The 22964-nt window shown below is 38.1% G+C and overlaps 8 protein-coding genes and 1 long non-coding RNA gene across 9 annotated transcripts; 3 read left to right on the forward strand and 6 right to left on the reverse strand.

Moving 5' to 3' along the window:
- Positions 1–1878: 1878 nt before the first annotated feature.
- Positions 1879–2916, forward strand: LOC132924265 (uncharacterized). Its single transcript, XM_060988464.1, has 3 exons — positions 1879–2436; positions 2498–2696; positions 2764–2916. The coding sequence occupies exons 1-3, from the start codon at positions 2392–2394 to the stop codon at positions 2892–2894; spliced, it is 375 nt and encodes a 124-aa protein (XP_060844447.1). The 5' UTR covers positions 1879–2391; the 3' UTR covers positions 2895–2916.
- Positions 2917–4056: 1140 nt separating this feature from the next.
- On the reverse strand, positions 4057–4856 carry LOC132927652 (uncharacterized). Its single transcript, XR_009661774.1, has 3 exons — positions 4629–4856; positions 4388–4461; positions 4057–4242 (listed from the first exon to the last, which is right to left on the reverse strand). It is a non-coding gene; the product is annotated as an uncharacterized LOC132927652 (long non-coding RNA).
- A 571-nt stretch (positions 4857–5427) lies between these two features.
- LOC132925673 (tigger transposable element-derived protein 4-like) lies at positions 5428–6844 on the reverse strand. Its single transcript, XM_060990043.1, has 2 exons — positions 5516–6844; positions 5428–5454 (listed from the first exon to the last, which is right to left on the reverse strand). Exons 1-2 carry the CDS (start codon positions 6842–6844, stop codon positions 5428–5430), a joined length of 1356 nt encoding a protein of 451 aa, XP_060846026.1.
- A 3285-nt stretch (positions 6845–10129) lies between these two features.
- LOC132925674 (piggyBac transposable element-derived protein 4-like) lies at positions 10130–11650 on the reverse strand. The gene has a single exon (XM_060990045.1). It carries the CDS (start codon positions 11648–11650, stop codon positions 10130–10132), a length of 1521 nt encoding a protein of 506 aa, XP_060846028.1.
- Positions 11651–13255: 1605 nt separating this feature from the next.
- Positions 13256–14845, forward strand: LOC132927881 (uncharacterized). Its single transcript, XM_060992459.1, has one exon. The coding sequence runs from the start codon at positions 13256–13258 to the stop codon at positions 13931–13933; it is 678 nt and encodes a 225-aa protein (XP_060848442.1). The 3' UTR covers positions 13934–14845.
- Positions 14846–15494: 649 nt separating this feature from the next.
- Positions 15495–16751, forward strand: LOC132925675 (uncharacterized). The gene has a single exon (XM_060990046.1). It carries the CDS (start codon positions 15495–15497, stop codon positions 16749–16751), a length of 1257 nt encoding a protein of 418 aa, XP_060846029.1.
- Positions 16752–17042: 291 nt separating this feature from the next.
- Positions 17043–18290, reverse strand: LOC132926846 (uncharacterized). The gene is made up of 2 exons (XM_060991254.1): positions 17315–18290; positions 17043–17178 (listed from the first exon to the last, which is right to left on the reverse strand). The coding sequence occupies exons 1-2, from the start codon at positions 17831–17833 to the stop codon at positions 17131–17133; spliced, it is 567 nt and encodes a 188-aa protein (XP_060847237.1). The 5' UTR covers positions 17834–18290; the 3' UTR covers positions 17043–17130.
- Positions 18291–19602: 1312 nt separating this feature from the next.
- On the reverse strand, positions 19603–20470 carry LOC132926326 (uncharacterized; the record flags this gene model as incomplete). The annotated part of the gene is given in 5 exon segments (XM_060990675.1): positions 19603–19736; positions 19739–20080; positions 20144–20248; positions 20301–20412; positions 20414–20470. Coding segments are annotated over 5 exon segments (750 nt in total), but the record flags the coding sequence as incomplete, so codon positions are not given.
- A 180-nt stretch (positions 20471–20650) lies between these two features.
- LOC132925676 (uncharacterized) lies at positions 20651–22394 on the reverse strand. Its single transcript, XM_060990047.1, is given in 4 exon segments — positions 20651–20666; positions 20723–21038; positions 21099–21209; positions 21274–22394. Coding segments are annotated over 4 exon segments (1269 nt in total). The 5' UTR covers positions 22100–22394.
- Between the last annotated feature and the right edge of the window lie 570 nt (positions 22395–22964).

Raw genomic sequence — 22964 nt, forward strand, 5'->3', positions numbered from 1 at the left:
ATTCTTCTAAGAATTTCAGGACTTACCTCAAGGACAAGGTCGGTGACTATCTCCGATCTTGGCCCTGAGTGATAGACAACTCTGATGTCCCGTACATCGGTCTCGGTTAGACCCAATTCCGGATTGCAATCTAGCAGTTCCTGGATTACTTCCGCGTCCGTGAGGCTGCTGTCTAGGCCCTTAAGAGTCAACCGTGGTCTTCTTGGAATGATTTCCGAGACCAAAGTATTTTCTCTTAGGGCATCTAGGGTGTCCTTATTGTCCGGTATCAGTATCGTCGGACCTTTTGTGCGGTTTTTATGAACCGCTAGTCTTGGGTTTTTAATATTATTCCTTAGTTCTGTCCAGAAACTTTTCCATAATTTAGGATATTCTTCGCTTGTCGCGGAATCCTTTAGGACAAACCTTTGCATGCCTGGTGGTTTTCTGATTTTATTCAGATCTACATTAGTCTTCTTATTACCTGTTCGCTTTTTGGTCCTTTCAACTACTTGGAATGTGCTTTCCGTTGTAGGTTGTCGGACTTTTGGCGCTGAGTTTTCTTCTACTGTCGCCGGTGTTATCTTTGTTTTTGTGTCTTTTGGCTTTTGTTTAGTTGTCTTTTTGGTGGTCTTTTTTCCAAGCCTTCCATCGTGGACACTGACCCTGCCGTATTCGGTGTTCGGCTTATTGCGTTGGACCACGTTTGAATAAGACGTGCCCTCGTCTGTTTGCGGTATAGATGTTTCATCATCATCATTTATGATGATAGTTTGCGGCCTACTGGGCTTAGTTGGCCTTTCTATTTTATTTTTTAGTATCTCTGTGTAAGCCCCTTCGAGCTTTGCGTGTTGATACGTGATGTCTCTTACAATCGAGCAGATGCGGTTGTAAGATCCCGTAAGTTCTTTTCGCATTGAAACTGTTATTCGCTTGCTCAAGCTGTCGCTTTCTATGATTGTTTTGAGGTTGTCTAGTTCCGCGTGGACTAGGTGGTTTAATTCACCAACAGTCTCCACGGGTGCCTCTTCTGTTTTTGTCTTTTTAGTTGTGGTCTCAGTTTTATCAATGGGACTCATGTCTTTCTCGGGTTCGTGTCTCTTCTGCGAAGTAGACGGACCCCCCGGAGTTTCAAAGCTACCCATTTCCAAAAAAGTGTTCTCGGTCGCCGAGACGACCGAACTTTGGCTATCCACTCGTCTAAAGGTCAGTTGTTGTGGGCCCGGGCTTTTCGGGCTATGCAGGATCCTCATTTGGTCGTCTTCAGATAGTTCCTCGTGCATGTGTTCATGAAGGATCAACTGAGCCGTCTCAAGAGAAGCTTTTGATTGTTTTGCAAGGTCGTGTATTTGGAACCTGTTTTTATTAGATAGGCCTTTGATCGCTAATGTGTCGAGGTCTTGTAATACTTTATCTATTTTGTCCTTGACAAGTTCTAGGTTAATGCCTGATTTGACCTTGCATTTATCAAGAAATAGTATTTTGTATATTAGACTGTCTAATACTTGTATCATTTTACCTCGATTGTGGTCGTTAACGGTGTTGTGTTTTCCCGTTATTGCGTTCTTTGGCCAATAACTGTCATCCTGAAAGAACTCTTTAACGCAGTCCAGTTGCCTTTGCATGTTTGTAATGTCCGATTCCGATATATCAAATTTATCCATTTCCGTATTCCAGCTTACATTAACCGAGCTATTGATGACGACCGATGTGGCGAGCTCACCCACATCTGCCGGGTCTGAGGTTTCCGAGGCCTCTGTACCAGTAACATCATCTTCTGTTTTATTTGTTGTGTCCATATTGAGTTTTGATGGGAGCGCCATCTTTTAGCCCAAGTCCCTCTGGCCGCCGGTGGGCTATGCCGGCGGTTGCATGTTTGCCAAGGGTGGATGTCCGGAGTCGGCCTGCTCCGGACAGTTGAAAGTCTCTTAGCGCCGGACGTGTGTCTGGTCGGGCGGGGTCACCGCGACAAGGTGGACTTTCTTTGGATTTCCCAAGAGCAGTTTGCAATGTAATCCTTCAATTACATATGCGTTTATATGATAATAGTCATTTTTTATTTTTATTGTTATCTCAGTTCTACCTATTTGCTTTAGTTCCGTATTATCTGCATCAGTTATTATGATGTTGTCTTTAGTGTTAATAACTAATAAGTTGCTTATTTTTTGTTAACGAAAAGTCTATACAAGAAAGATTTGACCCTGTGTCTAATATAGCATATTTTTCATTTCCCTCAAATTCCACTATCATTGATAATACTCTTTGTCCACATTCTGTATTTATTATTGTGTTGTCGTGATTTTTGTTTTTATTTTCTACGAAGTTTTGATTTGATAAATTATTTGGATGTTCGTTTAAGTAGTCAGTCCTTGGATTTAAGCATTTACGAACGTATAATAACAATATATCAATATGTCGATCTCATTTTTCGACGATATTCCCAACACACGATGCGTGGTAAGTTTTCAACTATCATTTTATATCGCTCTATTTAAATTAAAATTTATTTTAATTTTAGTCACCTGATTTATTCCCGAAATCGTACGATCTACACGGTTACACACTACGTGTAGCCGGGCCAGGAGAACCCGCCGTCAATAATTCGCTCGGGTTTCAAGCAGGACAGCGATTTCCGTGGGAATCACCAGATTCGAGATCATCATCTTCTGTACTAAACCTGATATCTGGTCAATTCCTCAGCGGTGAAGAAATATTAAGCAAGTCTTAATTTATATATATATATAATACAATTACTAAAAATTAAATCGTGTGTCATATTTTCAGACGACGCGCAGACATTTCATATGAGCTGCGACTATCAGTGGGATGCCAGCCCTCCTAAAGAAAAGATGCATTGGAAGAAAATAATGTTAGTGAAATTCGACCTTAAAATGTATATACATAATATTATGTAAATAAAATATTATTATATACTAAATTAAAACCTCTTATTTTGACGAAACTATTTATATTATTCAACTTGTTAAATTATGATGTATAAAAGGATTGACCTTATAATAATTATTAAATAATATATTTTTTAAAACCGACTCATTGCTCGGACAAAATAATTATATAACTTGTTAAATGCATATAATTATATTAAACGCTCCTTATAACTATAGGATCTAGATAAAATTAAAATAAAAACATATTTTTAAATTTTTTTATTAAAAACAAGACATAAAAATTTTTTTTTAAAGTTACATTAGACATCACACGAAAAACGAGCTTAAGCGGGTACGAATGTAATTATAAAGCTTCTTTTACTCATCCCCCGAAAAATGAGGTTTACCGGATCAGCCTCATGTTGATTGTACCGTTGTATTTCATCATTTGGCAATTGCACCGACTTGGGGAGAAATACATTAATTATCCCACCGACAGTCGGATCTTGTAAGACGCACGCCACAGCCGTTCCAAATTTCGTCTCCGCATTATCCATCGATTGTACCCGGTATTCGATGTCCTTTGTCAGCTCCCCGATAGATAGATTCAACACGTTCGTCTGCCGCTGGAGCGAATTTAAAACATCCATAATTAACTGTGAACAGAAAAAATAAACGTTAGAAAAAAAGTAAATTATTTAAATTAATTGAATTAACTCACTTTTTTAATTAGACGACGTGTGTGAAGAGTCGTGTGATGAAGTCGTCTTGATATGGTTGAATGATGATGAATGCAGAACTAAAAAAAATATCGTCTGTTAATTTTATATAAAATATAAAAATTCTCCACTGACATTAGACTTTAACAAGACATTAGTCCCGTGTAATACGTCGGCATATAATGATAATAATTAAATAAAACTCACTTTATTCGTATGGAGGCGTTGTAATATTTATATTTTGAACTGGCGAGCGATGATATCTGGAGAGGTCTGTTTAGTGCTGTAGAGAAAATAGGACTGATTCAATATTGAGCGGACAGCGGACAAGTGTCCAAAATTATTGCCATCGACGGTCACCCCCACCTACACCGTTTAGCGTGCGCAATATTGAGCGGGTACACCCATTGATGTACAGACATGTGTAAATTACAATGAAAAAGGCCGATCTCCGGGCGGATTTATTGGTAGAAATACGTTGATCACCCCGCCGCCACTATCGTGCTCGCGCAAGACGCACGAAACTGCCGGACCGAATTTGGTGTCCACGCCCTTCATGGACTGGACGGGGTATTCAACATCTTTCATCAAATCTCCGATAGAGAGATTTAGAATGTTCGTCTGCTGTTTTAAATTTTTCAGGAATGCCATCGTTACTGAGAACAGAAAAAATAAATGTTAGATAAAAAATAAATTGTCTAAACGCAAGCATATACGCGTACTTTTATGTGTAAATAGTTATTTTTATTATTTTTTTAAAAAAAATATCTCATTATTTTATTAGAGTAAAAATTAACTCACTTTTAGTATGTATTATGTCTAAGACGATGAAGAAGAAGATGATCACTGATAATATCGTAGACGTCTAAGTTGAGCTAAATTTTAAAAAATATCGACTATTAATATCAAATAAAAATGATGCTTAATTATATTATATTATATAATTATTTAATTAATTAAATTAACTCCGCTTATATTTTCAAAATTATAGTCATAACTATACGACTGCATATAATAATAATTATTATTAAATAAAACTCACTTTATTCGAACGGAGATGTTGATTTAGAGCTTAGACTGTTGCTTGACGGATAAATGTTAGTGCGAAAGGACTGTTTTGTGCTGGCTAGTATATTAGACTGATTTAAAATTCACTGGTCGACGGACAGGCGTCCAAAATTATCATCACTAGACACCACCCCCACCGATATCGATCGGTGCGCGTAATATTGAGCGGGTATAGCGATAGCGGATCTTGCGCGTTGTAATCGGAATGCGCCGCTTCGACCACGCGCGACTGACGGGTTGACCTTTTCCGTCAGATGATGGTATTTTACACCCCGCCCGTAGGGTGGCTAACGAATACGATTGTATTAAAAACTCGACATTCGTAGGCATTATATTATGTATATATATATATATATATATATATATATATATGGAGATAATAATAATAATATCGTGTATACAGAAACGAAATTATATTATTCTACGAATTATTTAAAAAAATCGTACAGTAAAACCTCGATAAGACGGAATCGCATGGGACCATGATATTTTTCCGTCTTGACGGGGTTCAAAAAATTTAATTTAATAAAATTAAAGATTACATATATGTATATTTATTTTAAACCAGTTGATACATAATACGTACAATTTATATTTTTAATTTAATTTTATATTTATACTTATTCATCTATATATTTTATTTATTACGTATTTATTTTTAGCCAGTATACATTAATAAATACATAATTATATTTTTTGAAAAAAATCGGTTATTGATTTTTGCTTTTTATTTTGTAAGGCGTCACGTTCCACACACTCCTTGGCTCTCGAAATCAAATCCAAAAGCTCACCGTTAGACACTGTGAGGGAAAATTTTTGTAGTTCCTGGAGGTAGCAGATAGCAGTTTTGTAATCTTTTACCATATTTTCTGGTTCTTCATATTGGTTTTCGTCGTTGTCTTCGTCTTTTTCACTTTCATTCTCAACCATGGATATAGCCGAATCATGGGTTTGCTGCGTCTCAAGTTGGTCATCAATGTGCAGAAATTGTTCTTGGTCAAAATCAAGTGCAGCAAAGATATCTTGAATTTCAGTCAGGGCATTCTCATTGGGATTCACGTCCAATCCATCAATCAAGAATCCAGCTTTACGGAAACAATTTTGTACACATTCATTTTTTAAACTATTGCACGATAAAGAAATCCAATTTACAGCGTCTAACACAGTTATCGAAGTAGCAAGCTGGTGAACCGAAGTAGAACTATCAATTTTGCACACAAGCGACTGTAGCATAAATTTACGATAGTACGACTTAAAGGTGTAAATAACTCCTTGGTCCATCGGTTGAGAAACCGAAGTGGTGTTCGGGGGTAGCATATGAATTTTCACGTTAGACAGTTCAATGTAAGGATGACATGTCACATTGTCCAAAAATAATAAAATATTTCTGTTCTGTGATCGCATATCTGCATTGAAATATTGCAACCACTGTTCCATTATTTCAGCCGTCATCCAAGCCTTCTTGTTAGATTTCCAAGTCACAGGTAACAAAGCAATATTCATATTCTTAAAACAACGAGGTTTCATGGATTTGCCTATAACAAGAGGTTTCCTGATTTCACCTGCCATGCTCCCACACATTAATACAGTTAACCTATCCTTAGATTTTTTACCACCAACACACGCATCGCCCTTTATTACTAAAGACTTGGTAGGGATCCCTCTAAAAAAAAGACCAGTTTCGTCGGCATTATAAATGTCTTTAGCTTCATACCCTTTAATGAGAACTAAGAGTTTGCGTTTCCAATTTTCAACTGTATCTTGATTTACGTCATTTGCTTCTCCATTGATTTTTTTGCAGACAATATTGTGCCGTCGTTTGAACCGGTCAAGCCAACCGTTTGAAGCTTTAAAATCACTAATTCCGAGTTTTTCTGCTAATTTAGTGGCCTCTGTTTGTATAATAGGTCCAGAGATGGGCAAACTTTTCGACCGACAATTGATGAACCACCTGTATAAATCTCGTTCAACTTGTTCATATCCCACCGACACCACTCTTTTACTTTTACCAGAATTTTTACAACTCACCCACTGTTCCATTAGTTTGTCTTTATTTTTTATTGCCTCATAAACTTGCGTTTTTCCACACTTAAATTTCACCATAAGTTCCTTCACTGAAAGATTTTCATGTTGCTTTAACTCGATTAATTTTATTTTATCCGATAGCGTAAGAGTTGTTTTTTTCGACATTTTAAACGATAGACGGAAAACGCAACGACGCAAACGACACGAACGTAACGATATACGATTTGATACTGAACCAAGCAACTCAGATAATAATATTGTATAGGTAGTGTATACATATCAATTTTATTAGTTTTTAATGTCATCGTACGCGCTCGTATATCGATTATCTATGGGTATCGACAGTACGAAAATAAATTTATTACACGAAAATCGTGTTATATTTCCGTCTTAGCGAGGGTTTTCATCAACTTTCATTACAAAAACGTGTCCGTTTCCGGCTTGGCGAGGTTTCCGTCTTAGCGGGATAAAATTATATGTAATTTGAAACGGGACCAAACAAATATTCCGTAATACCGGGGTTTCCGTCTTACCGAAGTTCCGTTTTAGCGAGGTTTTACTGTATTATGGAATGCGAGGTCGTTTGTGTGACTCTGACCAACCGTCAATCCCAGATGCGGAGTATATACATGTTATTCACACGCACACAGATATATGCGTAATAAAACTATTTACACGATTATATAATATAATATACATTTATTTCAGAAATATTATATACAATGATTAAATAATATAACACATTATTTTTACATATTATTTTTAAACCATTTAAGCAATGCGAAAACTCGATTATATGTACATTGTGCACTATCTAAATTCATATGGTATAAACAGCACGGTTGTATATTTTTGCCCGGTCCCGCGTGTAGCTGGTCGAGTCGCGGACAGTCCAAATCCGCGTCCATCTCGATGATTTCGACATTGGGAATGAAGTCTTGAATGATCTGGCGTTTTTCCTCGCCTTTCACGTAAATGCAATCGAAATGTAACGATTTTAAAATCTTTCCTATTTCCGAATATTCAACGTCCCCGCAAACCGACCACAGTTGATGGTAATTGCGATACAACCACATGTTGACAGCATTGACTTTTGACGTATTTTCGCGCGTTCTAATATGTTTAAAAATCCAGTGTTGACTGGCAAGGCCCTCCAAGTCCACTACCGACATTTCTTTTATCAAATATTTCGAGTCCGACCCTAGCACACACTGAATATCTAGAATAGCTGACGACATCATTCACGCGTTTTGCACTTGCTATATTATAATATATAGATATATAATATCATAACGTCTTACTAGCGGTAGTCTTCGATGAATACTGATATTTATCGATTTTATCCTCGAGTATAACTATCCTATCGTGTGCGTGCGCCAAGTTAGTTTTCAAATTCACGATGTCATTATTAGCAATCTCTACTGTTTCGATTAGAATTTCAACTTTATTGTCGTTTTCCGAAAAATATTTATCGAGAGACTGTACGAGTGTCGAGATTTTTTTCTCGTTTGCGTCAATTATATTACTATGCACAGCTAGCTCTTTTGTAAAATTTCCACCGACTACAGTGATTTTACCGTCGATTATCTCGATTAAATCGACGTGTAAGGCGAGCTCTTTTTCGAATTTTTCCTCCATATCCGCGATGGCTTTATTCGACCGGCTGGCCGGTGAACCTCCAAACGCGTCCATCGTACCGCGGTAACTGTGCTTATATTTTTAAATCGGCCTTATTTATCCAACTATTATGCTCGTCCGTAAAGCCTAACCATCGAACGAATACACGGCGACCCTTTGTGCGAATTACTTTTTCCACCAGATAGTCGTCGGGGTACATAGTCCTACGTATTTTTTCGGCGTAAAAACCGCCAGCTATCGGACTGCCCGTATAATCTTCGAGGATAAATGTTGCCGGCGTAGTCTTATTCACTTTAATAATAGTAAATATTTCCGTAGACCAATTGGGTAAATATCCTTTGGTGAAAACACCCTTGTACACGCTAATGCGGACTTTATCACCGACGCTAAATTTTATTTTCCCCGTTTTTCCAACGTCGTATTTTAGTTTTACCCGCAACGGGCGGGCGTCGGCCTGCATCGGCGTCATACCGATCGTTCTATGCATCGAATTATTATAGTCGTCAACTAAAGCGGGTAAAATCGTGATCCAAACGTGCGAGCCTCTGCTAGTGAATTCTCTAAACATACGAGCTTTAATCGTGCGGTTGACCCTTTCTATTATCGATGCTTTGAGCACGCTGAAAGTACTATACATTTTTATATTGTGTTTTTTCACTAGGGCTTCAAAATTTTTATTGTAAAATTCGCGGCCCTTATCAACGTGCAATAGATTAGGTCTGTTCTGTGCGAAAATTTTACCAGCTGCCGCAGCGACTTCCTCGCCCCTTTTGGTCTTCAAGGCCGCGTAAAATAAACGTTTAGTAAAACAATCGATAATGAACAGTATATAGTTATACGATTTATTCACGGCGGAAAATTGTTGCATGTCGACGAGGTCTGCTTGGAATAAATCGTTTTTACCGTAAACAATGACTCGACGCCGCGGATAGCTCCTTCTGGCCGACGCGTGAAGTTCCGTCGCAATCGCCCGCTTAGACATTGGGTATTTTTTTCAATAGTTTAGCCTCGACTAATTCTTCACAAATCGATATTATCTCGTTACGAACTGCCGTGTTGCCCGCAGCGAGAGACGAATACAATAAACGCAGTCTATCGACCAACTCGTTAGGATCGTTCCAATAAGTGATATTGTGCTTTTGCAATCGTATATTAATACCCGCACCCGTTAAAATATTATTTTTTCTCGAAAACAAATTCGATATTATTCCAGATTTCGGTCCTTTAGATTTACGAATACGTTCGCCGTTCGACGTCCTGTGCGCCGATGTCTGAATTAAGATCTGTTTATACGCATTTAACCTTTTGGCAGACGCGCTACTGTGTATTACATGAGCAGGCGCGTGTCGTACTTTATACGACAGAATGCTTTTCATATATATTTAATTAAAATGAAGGATAAATAAATAATTTTTAATAGAAATATTTTTTTGTAACATTTTATTCTTATTTATATAATACTTTATGAATTTATACATATTTTTTTTATAATTTTTTATGATAATTTCAATATAATTGTTAATAAAACACGATTTTTTTCTATTTCTTACTAAATAAAAGTAACACAGTATAACATAATACATTATAAAATAAATAAATAAACTAATTCTAGTCAGATAAACTTTCGTCATTACATGTCTGACAAATTATTTCATGTTTGCTAGAATGCTTCTTACATGTGTACAACTTGCATTTATAGCATATCATTGTAGCAGATGATCTCTTTTTTTCGATCGTACATAAACGACAAACTCCGCGCTTCTTAGGAGGCTCCTGTACATCTTCGACAACGTTTTCCATTTTGTATTTTTTTTAAAAAACTGATACATCCATTGGTAATGTTTTAATTTTCGATCTTGAAATAAGGTGTTCTTTCATTAGACTCATAGACAAATTTTTTAGAAAAATTCTACGCCGATTCGGTGCATCATTCGGCTTTGAAAATGCATATAAAACTTGTGCGTTTATTCCGGCAATGTTCATTAGACTATAAAAAATCACACAAGGCCAACGTTTCGTAATTCTAGACACAGTATAAGTAGCACACATTTTATCGACAGTATCTACACCACCTTTTGTACTATTATAATCCATGATTATTTCTGGCTTTTTAGTAAAATTATCAAGGCTTCCCTTATCATGCATCGTAGAAAGTAATATAACAGTTTTATTTTTACGGGGAACGTAAGAAGAGAGCATTTTATCTTTTTGAAAACCAAATATACTGGAGGAAACAGCTTTGTTCTTATGGGGAAGAAACTCAGGAGGAATCTCTCTCTTGTTTTTTTTCAGTGTACCAACAAGAGTTATTTGTTTTTGCATCAAATACTCGGCTAAAGGAATGCTTGTATAGTAATTATCAGTGGTAAGATTCCTATTGGACTTTTCGATATCCGTTATCAACCTTTTTACAATTTCCATTGGTGCGTTTGAATTATCATACGGCCCTTCTGGCTGTTTGCCACAATAAACTTCCAAATTTGATGTGTAAAAATATTTTGCGTCACATAAAGCATACATTTTGATACCATATTTTGCTGGTTTGCTGGGTATATATTGGATCCACTGACAACGACCACGGAATGGATGAAGCATTTCGTCTATTGTAGTAAATTCACTCTTATTATAAGAAGCCCTAGAATTATTTACAAAAGAATCCAAAAATGAACGAATAGCTGACAATTTATCAAATTTACGCCTATCAGCTCTAGTTGATCGGTCATCAAATCGTAAACAACGTGTTATAAATAAAAACCGTTTGTAGCTCATAACCGCTCTAGTAATTTCGATTCCTGTCCCATCGTTGGCCCATAGTTCCAAAACATTCGTATGGTGTCCTTTTTTGATTCCTATTAGGTATAACAATCCAAAATATGCTAATAGTTCACTTCTAGCAGTCACCTTGCAGTCCCTGTCCCTTGAATAATTATACGTTGTTTTTTTATCATTTATATACATATTGGTATATTTTACGATTTCGTCTACCATATCCAAATCGATTATTTTCATGAATGAATCAATTTCACTTTCAATATTTTTAGAATGAGAGGTGAGACCGGAGGAAGTTTTTATTATATTATTTTTTTTTGTTTTTGAGTGCTTGGTGAACTCAGTTTTACGCCATTTACTAATCTTATCTTTTCCGGTAAAGTACAGTTCATCTGTGTACATTGCTTCTACTTCTTCATCCGAAATATTCTGTTCCGAATCACTGTCAAAATTATCGTAAACAATATTTTCGTCACTTAGATCACTGTCACTATCAAAATCTTCAAAATTATCTCCTTTTTCTTCGTCTGATAATTCTTGTAACATACGCGCAATATCATCCATAATGAGGTGAAAAAGCAATACACGAAAATAAATAAAAAGAAAAATATTTGTATGAAAAAAAAAAAATATTATTACGAACAGGCGCGAGACGTATTTCGTGCGATCGAACGGAGTTGACTGAAATACACATCAATAATAATTTGAAAAATACGTAAGATTAGATAACAATTATTAAGTGTTTATAACATATACGTCATTGTGGAATAGGAAAAACCCCAGTATTAATCGGGATACGTAGATAAAAGTTATGTCAATAAATCTATAATTGTCGTACAAAATGCGCATACGCGCCTGCTGAAAGGTTAAATCCGCCCATGTATATTTCTCCGACTCGGGGGATTTAAGGAATAATAAATCGATAAGTCCCGACGTTACCGGGTATGTACGTGTATCGCCTTCTATGCGTATCGCGTTATCGAAAAATTGTATTTCTTTTCCGCCCAATTCGAACGCGTCGTTAGATAATTTTCTCGGACCGTATATTCGGTCCAATGCCGGTTTTGTCCAAGGACCGAAACGTGCGTTCAAATCCGCATACGTTGTAGGCGAGGTCTGTTGCGGTGGCGGTGAACTGTTCACAATAGAATCCTCATCTGGCGATGGCGACGCCGCTCTCGACGGCAACGATGCGGGCGGTGACGATGCGGTCTGGAAAGGTTTCCTTTTGTTATTCGACGACCGTATCTCGTTCAGAGGTCCGATAATGGAGCCGAATGTGTTATTTATTAACGCGTCCGTTTCAAACCTACCCGTTTTTAACGCGTTATATTTTTGTTTTATATTCGCCCTCGCTTGAATTATATCCGTCAATATCGTTGGCGATGATACTGTCGAGTTGTTCTCCTTATCCATGATCTCGAGATAATGTGTAAAATTTGAGCGCGCCGTCTTTTTATATAATGACGTACTTGTCGAAGCCGTGTCTATAACGCCCGTTATCGCGCGCGTTTTCACTACTGATAACGACGAATTCAAATCTTCCACCCCGCCAACACGTCATGCAAAAATCTTTAAACTCCGTGTATTTGATATCGCCAGAGCAATGCTCGTCGTAGACGTGTTTTAAATTCATTTCGTCTTGTTTGAAAAGCACTATGAAATTAGCGTTGTCGCGGATCAATTGTTTCGGGACGCGCGAATACGATTGTGCCAAATAACACACATCTATAAGGTTGTGCCTCGATCTACTGAAGTACGAACGTATGATTCCTTGATTGCAAATTATGACATCGTCAAATAGGAAAACTGAGTTAGGTAGAGCTTTTTCAGGCTGAATAACAGTTTCGTTCTCGCTGAATTTATATAATTTAACGTCCGGAACACCGCTCAAAATTTTATCGAGCATTACATATTTAGCTTGATCTAACGTTTTTGAATAAATATATACATTTTCAAATTTAATCCCGTTCTCGTGAACCAAAAGCGTGAAAATAAGATTTGTTTTACCGCACCCGGACGGGCCTACGATCAGCGCACGTATCGTGTTCGGAAACAACGGTCCGTGTCTCGGCGCGTGCAGTGCAGCTCCGTTATTACATAACGATAGCGGGTCGATATTGTCGACTCTGAGCTTTATCACTTGGTCTACAAACCGCATTGTATATAATGTTACCGCGTTCGAAGTACAAGTCCAATAGCGGTGCAGGTCTACTGAACACCGTAATAAATAGTCTACCGTTTGAATTACATCTGCCCGGTTATCAGTACTGCGGGCCGGGGACCGATTTAAAAAAAAGACTCGCTCTCAGCCAGCCGGGAATAAACGGTTTGGACTCGGCGTGCAGGGAACACGACATAGCTTACGAAAAAAGTAATTCTTTGTCCGATCGCGGTGCGGCCGACAGTGTATTGGAAGAACGTGCTTGGAGCAGAGTGGGCGCGAAAGACGCCGATTTTAAAGAAAAAGCCGCCGCGTGGTTTGTAACGACGGGTATGAAGGCTAAACGCAAAATCGGTGCTGGATGTGGGTTCTCTAGTATTGTCGGCGTGTGTAAAAAAGCGTTAAAAAAATCGTTAAAATCGTGTTCGGGAACACCGAATATGAACAGTTTAATTAAATCGACTGTCCTAGTCGCGCGAAAACATGTAAAGTCTGTGGGGACTCGATCGAAAAATAAAAATAAACCGCCTCGCGTCATCAGAGTTCCGAAAACGGGGGGCTCTTTAACTTTAATCCCGGTGTTGGCGGGACTCTCGGCGCTCGGCACCCTGGCCGGCGGCGTTGCTAACATCGTTGAACGATACGCGGTATTAGATCGGACGTCGGCACATCCGTGCATTTAGGCAAAGGCGTGTATCTAAGGCCGTATAAAAGCGCGGGCTCGTATACTATAGCACGGAAAACCAGCGCTATTACATCGCGGATTAACAAACGAAAAAAATCGGTGACGCGAAAAAAACAAAATAATAAATCTCGAAAAATTAAATCTAATAAACAAAATAATAAATCTCGAAAAATTAAATCTAATAAAAAATCGTTGAAATCGAAAAACTAACTCTGCCCAATCGTGCCCTTTACGATTTTGAAATTAGTGAATACGCTAAACGCGCGAAAATATCTCATTTCAGAGGCGTATATTGCATAGACAGGTTGCCCGTCGCACCTAGACGCGAAGAAGCTGCTGTCGTTAATCTAGACTTTGAAAAAAATAAGGGTACGCATTGGGTATGTTATAAAAAAACCGGAAAATCAGTTTTGTATTTCGACAGTTTCGGTAATCTCCGTCCTCCATTAGAGTTGGAAAAATATTTTAAGGGCTGCGATATCGAATATAACTACGAAAGGAAGCAGACATACGATACTTTTAATTGCGGACATTTATGTTTAAAATTTTTAACCGCGAAACCATAATAATATATAGTTAAATAATATAATAGAATTTAAAATATTTATACATTTATTATTTAAATTTTCACCACGCCGGCATGTCGTCGCAAACAGTATCGTTGAGCGGTAACAGTTCCGAATTGGAATGTCATTTTTTCCCGCCCCTAGAATTGCCCGATAAATCCGTAATCGGACTTTTAAGCATCCAGACATATAATTCTATACCTAACGTCGAAGCCGGATGCGATACTCTACATATTATACACGGTGGGCTGCAGGGGACGACTAAGATTAAAATACCGACTGGATGTTATGAAATAATTACTCTGGAAACTAAAATACGCGGACTTTTGAAAGACATCGGTGTAAATTTTTTCAGTTTATCGACCGACAATAGCACGTTGAAATGTACAGTTCATTGTAATAGCGATATCGACTTAAACGTCGAGAACAGTATCGCTCCGTTATTGGGATTCGATAAGCGAGTTTTAACGCGCGGTCGTAGACATGAATCGGATCGCGTTGTGAAAATTATGAATGTAAACACGATAAAAGTCGAATGCAACTTAGCTTTAGGTTCATTCGACAACGGACGGCAATCGCACACGATACACGAATTTTATCCAGTCGTCCCACCCGGCTATAAAATAGTCGAAATACCGAAATATTGCGTGCTGTATAAATTGAAAACAAATACGATTGATTTCGTGCGAGTATCGTTGACCGATCAAAACGGAAAATTAATCGATTTTCGTGGCGAAACTGTGAACGTTCGGCTCCTCATAAAAAATGGGTTTGAAGTTTAACGTCGATAAATACGCGAACAACAATGTCGACAACCGCATTAAAGCTACGGCGGTCAGCAGGAGCACACCACAGCACACGGAACGTCATCGTAAAAAAAAAAAGTCGATAATATTTAAAAAAAATAAAAAGCTGACATTAGTTAATCGTAAATTTTTACGCTTAATTACCAACAAGTAAATATCTATTCCGTGTTAATATCGCGCGGAAACGATGGATAAATCCTTCTTGGATGTGGGCGGGGCGTATGTTAACGAATCTCCGATACGCGAAATGTTTTTACATTCTTTTTTACCGTTTTCATCGTCCGCGCTCGACAACGGTGACGAAATACATATATCCATTCAGAATCGCGATGCGCATACTTTACCGAGCGATAGTTTTATCTATATAGAGGGTAAAATAACGAAGCCAGCCGGACTCTTAACTGAGATATCTATCGCGCACAATGGTTTAGCAAATTTATTTAACGAAATGAAGTATGAAATAAACTCTACCGAGGTACAGCGGGTTAAAAAACCGGGAATAACTAGTGCCATGAAGGGTTATTGTTCGTATTCGCCCGCCGATGCGAATATCCTGCAAAACGCTGCTTGGGATATCACTAACAAAAATGCTAGTTTCTTGAAAGACAACACGTTCAGTGGTTGTATTCCGTTAAAACACGTTTTTGGTTTTTGCGAAGACTACAAGCGAATATTGATAAATTGCAGCCAACAACTGATATTGAATAGATCGATGTTGGACACGAGCGCGCTACATTACACCAGCGTGGTGGGCGGGGACATGGCTACCGAGTCGGTTAAGGCGTTGGTGGCAAAAGTCAAAGTTCAGCTAACGCGAGTGTTGTGGAAAGTTCCAGTGATCAAAGTCGACGACCGGGAGCGGTTGAAGCTGATGAAAATCATCGACAGCAAAAAAATGATAAATTGTGCTTTTAGAAATTGGGAGCTCTGCGAGTATCCGAATCTGCCGCAAACGAGTAAACACTCTTGGATGGTTAAAACTTGCTCGCAGGTGGAAAAACCTAGGTGTTTAATAATCGCTTTTCTCACGAATACGCCGGGAAGCGTGTCGGACGGTTACAGCGGCGATTACGACGCGTGTTCGCTGACAAACGTTAAAGCGTATATCAATTCAATCGAATATCCGTATGAAGATTTCAACGAAAGTTTCGACAAAAACCTGTTTACGATGTTCTATCAAAATTACGCCGACTTCCAGAAACATTATTACGAACGGGATACCGCGCAGCCGTATCTGCCGAGAGAAAAATATAAAGAGTTGGGACCATTTATCTGCATAGATTGTTCGCGACAGACCGACGATGCCAAAATTTCTAACGTCGATCTCCGCCTCGAAATAGAAGCATCCAATAATTTTCCCGCTAACACGGCCGCCTACTGCCTGGTCATTCACGATCGCGTGATGCAATACAATCCGTTTACCGGAGAAGTTCGGAAACTGTAATATTTGCTATTTTATTAAAATGCATTCGACCCTTGTACGGTATATCTGTATTCACATTTTACCATAGAATGCATACGATAAAGTAATATAACTATATATATATATATATATTATATATTTGTAATTGTGTTTTTGTAATAAATGGAATAATAAAAATACATAACGACTTTTTTTTCTAAAATATAATATAATATGTAATGAACAGTACAAATCTTATTTTATAATAATAATATGCTTATGACAAAAATAATAGCACTCTATACAAGCAGATGGTACATATATATATTTGTATATCATAATACATGTGTTTCATCTGAATATTATTAGCCCCTGGTCAGCATTCGGAATGTCGAGGTCGGACATATGGACGCCATTATTCTTAATATGTATACATGGCCGGCCCCTCGTTTTCGTGGAATCCTATAAGCTGTGAAAAATAATATACGTATAAATGCGTGATGTCATAAGATATATTTTTATATATAATATTATATATTTTATCGTAATACGAAATAATATTATATTATTAGATATATTTTAATATTTTACTGTATAATAATCACCTCTTCAATGTCGGCGGGCGTCGCGTCATTGCTCGGGATGTAATCTATTCCGTTATTTTGAATATTAGTCGCCCAACACATCGCCAACTGTTCGTTCGCATACAATTTGATCTGATTTACCAAACTGTTTTCGCTATTCGGGAATATATTCAACGCATGGAGATCGGGGTGGATATTGTGAGTGGCTGTTGAAATTTCTTCTGCGGTCGAAGATTTATCTGCATAGACATTTGTACTTAGATAAGTAGCTATCTGATCGATCTGAACCATAACTGCGCATCGCGTGATGTTAGATTTGCGTGAGATCGATTCGCCGATGGCCCATTGCATCTCGTGTATTCTTAATAGATCGCTCCCGCTCAACAGCACGCGACATCCTTGTTGTAAGTGCGATTCGACGGCTAGCATCCCTTCGCCGCGATAAGTGGTTCTGGACAGCGTGTTATTTTCGTCTTTGAGAAAAAGTCTATCGCGGCTTTTAACCGACGGGTCGGATATATTTGAGAGTATGTACGGCATAAGTGAGAAAATTCGTTGCAGAAAAACACTTGTTATGCATACATGGCGAGACGGCGTTATAATCTGTACGGTCACGTTGAATACGTTCGCGACGTCGAGTCCGATGTTGATGGATTTCCGTCCCGCAAAGTCTATGACAAAGTTTGTGGTATCGATTAAATCGTTAGGCGGCTACACGATAAACTGTAAATTTTTTCTCGCGCGTTCACCACGAGTCGCAGAGATTGTTTCAATTTCGCCCGACATTTTTTGTCCTTTAGAATGAAACTCACTTGTTACACGTTAAGCGAATAGAGTGTTACTGATTTGTTTAAAATAATTATTGTACTTAGCTGGCCCGAAAATCCGCGTAATTATTTAAACTTAATCTATTCACGGTGCGAGTGGTGGTGGTGGGGGTGACGTGATAACACAGAGATATCGTACGGATGCGAAAAAACCGCGTCAGCCCGATTTACGGATACGTCTGGACCGTTGGCATTTCGATTCAATAACTAATATGTTTTTATACGTATATGTATATGTTTTATACGTGTATGTATATGTTTTATACTTGTATGTATATGTTTTTATACGTGTATGTATATGTTTTATACGTGAATGTATATGTTTTACATAATTATGTATATGTTTTTATACGTGTATGTATATGTTTTATACTTTTATGTATATGTTTTATACTTGTATGTATATGTTTTTATATGTATATGTTTGAAAAAACCGCGTCAGCCCAATTTACGGATAGATGGCGCCACCGTCGACGACATATGATATGATAATAGCGGATGGGCTGGGTACCGGAGCGGTTGGAGGGGTCGCGCGGTATGGAGGCGGTTGCGACGTAGATAGGGGGTGAGGGCGGCGGTGGCCCGGTGTCCAGACGCCTATGACGAAGGCGACGCGGTACATCGGTAGGTGTGGGGGAGGGGGTGGCCCGGACGCCTATGACGTAGGAGGCGCGGTGGCGCTGTTGTACGTGAGGGAGGAGGGGGAGGGGGTGGCCCGGGCGCCTATGACGTAGGAGGCGCGGTGGCGCTGTTGTACGTGAGGGAGGTGGGGGAGGGAGTGGCTCGGGCGCCTATGACGTAGGAGGCGCGGTACAGCGGTAGGTGTGGGGGAGGGGGTGGCCCGGACGCCTATGACGTAGGAGGCGCGGTGGCGCTGTTGTACGTGAGGGAGGTGGGGGAAGGGGTGGCCCGGTCGTCTATGACGTAGGCGGCGGCTGTTGTGCGGGAAGGGGTGGCCCGGACGCCTATGACGTAGGAGGCGCGGTACAGTGGTTGGTGTGGGGGAGGGGGTGGCCCGGACGTCTATGACGTAGGCGGCGGCTGTTGTGCGGGAGGGAGGTTGGGGGGAGGCGGCTGTTGTGCGGGAAGGGGTGGGGGTGGCCCGGACGTCTATGACGTAGCAGGCGCGGTGGCGCAGGCAGGAGGGCGGGGGGGTGAAGCGGAGAGGACCTCGGAGCGGCCTTTTCCTACTACTACTATCTATTCTTGGTTTCACAGGCGGCAAGCCCACGAAAAAGCGGAACGCAAAACGCAAACTCTTTGATTGATATTGTTTAAATAATTTTGTGTGAAATAAAAACAAGCGTGATACTTAAAACAAGTTTTTTTTTATTTATTAGATTAAGTTTTTACAATAAGGTTTACAATTTATATTTTTAAAACAAGGTATAAAATATTTACAAGGTATAAAAAATAATTATAAGATATTTATAAAATATATATACAAGGTTTACAATTGAATAAATTTGAATTAAAATGAATTTTATCGTCCAATACCACTCTTTTGTCATTGTAACTGTTGTACGTTAATTTTTTCGTTCTTATGGTCATCAACTGGTGTTTGAATGATCTAATCGATACATTATCTCGGTACGCTTCCACTCCAGCTTGACCAAACACCTCCTATGGTCCTCCAACGTCATGTGGGTTTTAATCACATGCTGCTTTACCCCCTTGGCTTTGATCTTTTCACCACCAACTTTGAACTTATTGTCTCTTACCGCATCATCTTCTCCTGCATATATGTTATACGCGTATGATTTTGCACGTAGTGCACAAAACTCCGTCATCGTATGTCCTTTTAATTCATCCGAGAAAAACCCGGGCACCTTCTTCCTAGCTGTAGTGTAACACGGATGGATAGGAGGCAAGTCCGCCGTGTCTAACCTATCCATCAAGTTGGAATTCTCAATCAAGTCTTTGTAAAAATCTTCGGTTTGAATAAGGTATACCAATGAATCTGAAATAATAATATTAATAAATTTATTATGTTTATACTTGAAATTAATTTTAATAAATTTACCAGTATCAGTATACATAAGTTTGATATTATCACCATAGTGCTTCTGCATTACGTTGTAGTGATAATCATACATCATTGTTTTCGATATATCCAATACTGCAAATCCTATACAAAATATGTTAATAAATGTAAAATAGAAAATTTAAAGTAGATTTACCGATGTATATAAGTTTATCAAATTTGATTATTTTGTTTTCCAGTGTCACCGCGTTCAGGTTTTCGCTATAGTTGGTAGCATGTTTAAATGTCGTCTTATTAATAAGGTTTTGGTAATCGTCTCTCACACGACACCAACTCCATCTTCATTTGTTTCCTTTTCGATTGCATAGTCTTCCCTGAAAAAGAAACTGTTGGTAACATAGCTAAATTGGATTAAATAAAGTAACATACCAAATACAGCGTTGTTCATTAATTTGAAAAAGTCTTTCTCAAAGTCATTTTTTGATTTCTGCCTCATCTCAGTGTTGAGGTTAATATAATCTGCCAACCATGCGGACTGGCTAAACTCTAGAACTCTATGTACCTATAAATTAAGAAATAATGTTAAAAATTTAATTTAAATATTGTAAAATAAAAATATTTACTTTTTCAACTATCAACCCATTTTCAATTGCCTGCTGTAGGTTCCGGTAATGTATTATGTAATTTTTTTTCTGCTAAAACGTTGCCATCAATTTTTTCACCTTTGAGCCGGGTGGTATACCGTTTTGTGGCAGGAAAGGCAGGTCATTATGCTTATCATGTAAATTGTGTGGGTATGAGACATCAACTTCGTATACTCGTCCTTTGTCTGACGTTGGTGACATCTCACTCAGTCCATTCAAGTTAGATTCAACCCATTTGAAGTCACCGTATGGCATATACTGACTCATAGCCCAGCCATAGAGATTATTACCTATAAAGTTTAAGTTTGAAAAATGAATAAATAAACGAATAAATAAATAAATATATTTACAATCCTGATATATCAACCACGATTTCTCCTTAGTTTCGTCATAGTCTGGGGTCTTTATATTATTCGCTTTGGCATGTCTCATGCTTACCTGCACTAATCCACCACGAATACCTATGAAAAATATACAAGATTATTATTATACATGCATTTTTTAAAATTATATTGTTATACTAACCATTCTCATACATTAATAACATATCGTAATCACTCAACAGCTCCAACTTTTTCCCGGTAAACTTCAACATCGCGTCAAAACTCAATCCCGGTGCAGTAAAATAATACGCCGCGTCCAAGTTGTATGTCTTTATGCACACATCACGAAAATTTTCGAAGACGTCCGCCAGCAGCAACACATCGATTTTCAAGTACAGATCACTATACTCGCCCAGCGTCCTGCAGCCGAAGTGCTCCCAGACCTCCTTTGCATGCATATATTCATCTTCCTTTATCCCTGACTCGTTTAAAGTTCTATAAAAACTCCTCTTGCTCGGTAAAGTCGTCTCGTCCAACCTGCTCCAACTATCCGTGTACTCGTACGGGTACACCCCCTTACGAGTTACGAGTGGCATATCATCTTCAGTAAATACTTTGGCGGTTTCTCGAAAATTCTCAAGTTTAGGTGTAATTAAATTTTTAGCCAGAGAAGATAGGCTTGAAGCCATGAAGCGGAAAGTGTCTATAAAACGGACTGTGAAATTATTTGACACATACTTGGAAAACGATATAAATTTTTCCTCGCTATTCGGTATCACGGTAATAGCTTGGGTGTCGTGACCAAGTTCTGTCACTATCAGGTGCGCGTCATAGTTGGACAAGTTATGGAAGTAGCACGGTACAAAAACGGGTGTTTGTAGTTTTTGATTGCATACATTGCAGAGAGCTTGACGGTATTTTCCTGTGAGATGACAATGGTCAGCTGTCTTACGATATAGTACCTCCGAAGGTGGGGTAAACTCGATTTTGCATAGATTGCAGTGTGTCGCTGCTTCATGAACTTGCATAGGCGTGCGCAGACTTTGACCGCAGGGGGGGCCCTTAAATATTTTCCAAATACTCTTGTACTAATGAATATTAGTATAATTAAATATTTAATTATTAATTTTATAAAGTATTTAATTCAATAGGTATACAAATATAAAAACTAATACAAATAAAATATAAAGGTATTAAAATACATAAAAATAATAATAATACATAATTATAATAAAAATAAATAATAATAATAATTTAATACTGAAACAGCATATTCATACCTAAAAAAAATTAGCATAACTTACACAATTTATATACAAGAAAACCCTATTTACAACTCCATCCTTCTGTCCACGGGAGTAAGATTTTTGAATGTATCAATTACATCATCAATGTTTATACCAGAAGCAAGTTCTTGCTCAATAAATATTGTAAGCAGACTATTCAATCGATCCTGTCTCATGGTACTGCGTAACTTAGTTTTCACAATACTGAGCTTGGAAAATGACCGTTCGCAAGAACAGCTCGTTACTGGTATAACCATAAATGTTTTCAATGCTTTAAAAACATTACAAAATATAGTTTCCCTTCCGTAGTTGGATTGTGTAAGCCAATTTATCCAATCGCCGCATTTGTTTTTCTCGCCTTTTGGTATATTTTCTGTATGTTTAAGAAGATTAATTTCTGTTTTCAACATATCAGAGTTTAAATCAAATGCTGCGGATAAAACCGTAATGTCATTGCTATTTATATTTAAAATTAATAAATTTCCTATGCTTCTAATCATGTTTATTGTTTCTTGGTTAAATCTAATATTAATTCCACTAATTATATGATCCAATGTCGAATAGTATACAGAAACCTTCATTTCTTCTTCTTTTGAAGACATATAGT

The sequence above is a fragment of the Rhopalosiphum padi genome, chromosome 3 (genome assembly GCF_020882245.1).
Source record: "Rhopalosiphum padi isolate XX-2018 chromosome 3, ASM2088224v1, whole genome shotgun sequence".
Lineage (NCBI taxonomy): Eukaryota > Metazoa > Arthropoda > Insecta > Hemiptera > Aphididae > Rhopalosiphum > Rhopalosiphum padi.

What these genes read in the sequence shown, in the direction of transcription:
- LOC132927881 (XM_060992459.1), top strand. Translation starts at nt 13,256, where the DNA reads ATGTTACCGCGTTCGAAGTACAAGTCCAATAGCGGTGCAGGTCTACTG.
- LOC132925673 (XM_060990043.1), bottom strand. Translation starts at nt 6,844, where the DNA reads ATGTCGAAAAAAACAACTCTTACGCTATCGGATAAAATAAAATTAATC. An exon ending in ATGAAGAACCAGAAAATATG is followed by an intron (nt 5,455 to 5,515) that starts GTAAAAGATTAC and finishes TTTCCCTCACAG; the next exon opens with TGTCTAACGGTGAGCTTTTG.
- LOC132924265 (XM_060988464.1), top strand. Translation starts at nt 2,392, where the DNA reads ATGTCGATCTCATTTTTCGACGATATTCCCAACACACGATGCGTG. An exon ending in TTCCCAACACACGATGCGTG is followed by an intron (nt 2,437 to 2,497) that starts GTAAGTTTTCAA and finishes TTTTAATTTTAG; the next exon opens with TCACCTGATTTATTCCCGAA. An exon ending in CAGCGGTGAAGAAATATTAA is followed by an intron (nt 2,697 to 2,763) that starts GCAAGTCTTAAT and finishes TCATATTTTCAG; the next exon opens with ACGACGCGCAGACATTTCAT.
- LOC132925674 (XM_060990045.1), bottom strand. Translation starts at nt 11,650, where the DNA reads ATGGATGATATTGCGCGTATGTTACAAGAATTATCAGACGAAGAAAAA.
- LOC132926846 (XM_060991254.1), bottom strand. Translation starts at nt 17,833, where the DNA reads ATGCCGTACATACTCTCAAATATATCCGACCCGTCGGTTAAAAGCCGC. An exon ending in CGCCCGCCGACATTGAAGAG is followed by an intron (nt 17,179 to 17,314) that starts GTGATTATTATA and finishes TATTTTTCACAG; the next exon opens with CTTATAGGATTCCACGAAAA.
- LOC132925675 (XM_060990046.1), top strand. Translation starts at nt 15,495, where the DNA reads ATGGATAAATCCTTCTTGGATGTGGGCGGGGCGTATGTTAACGAATCT.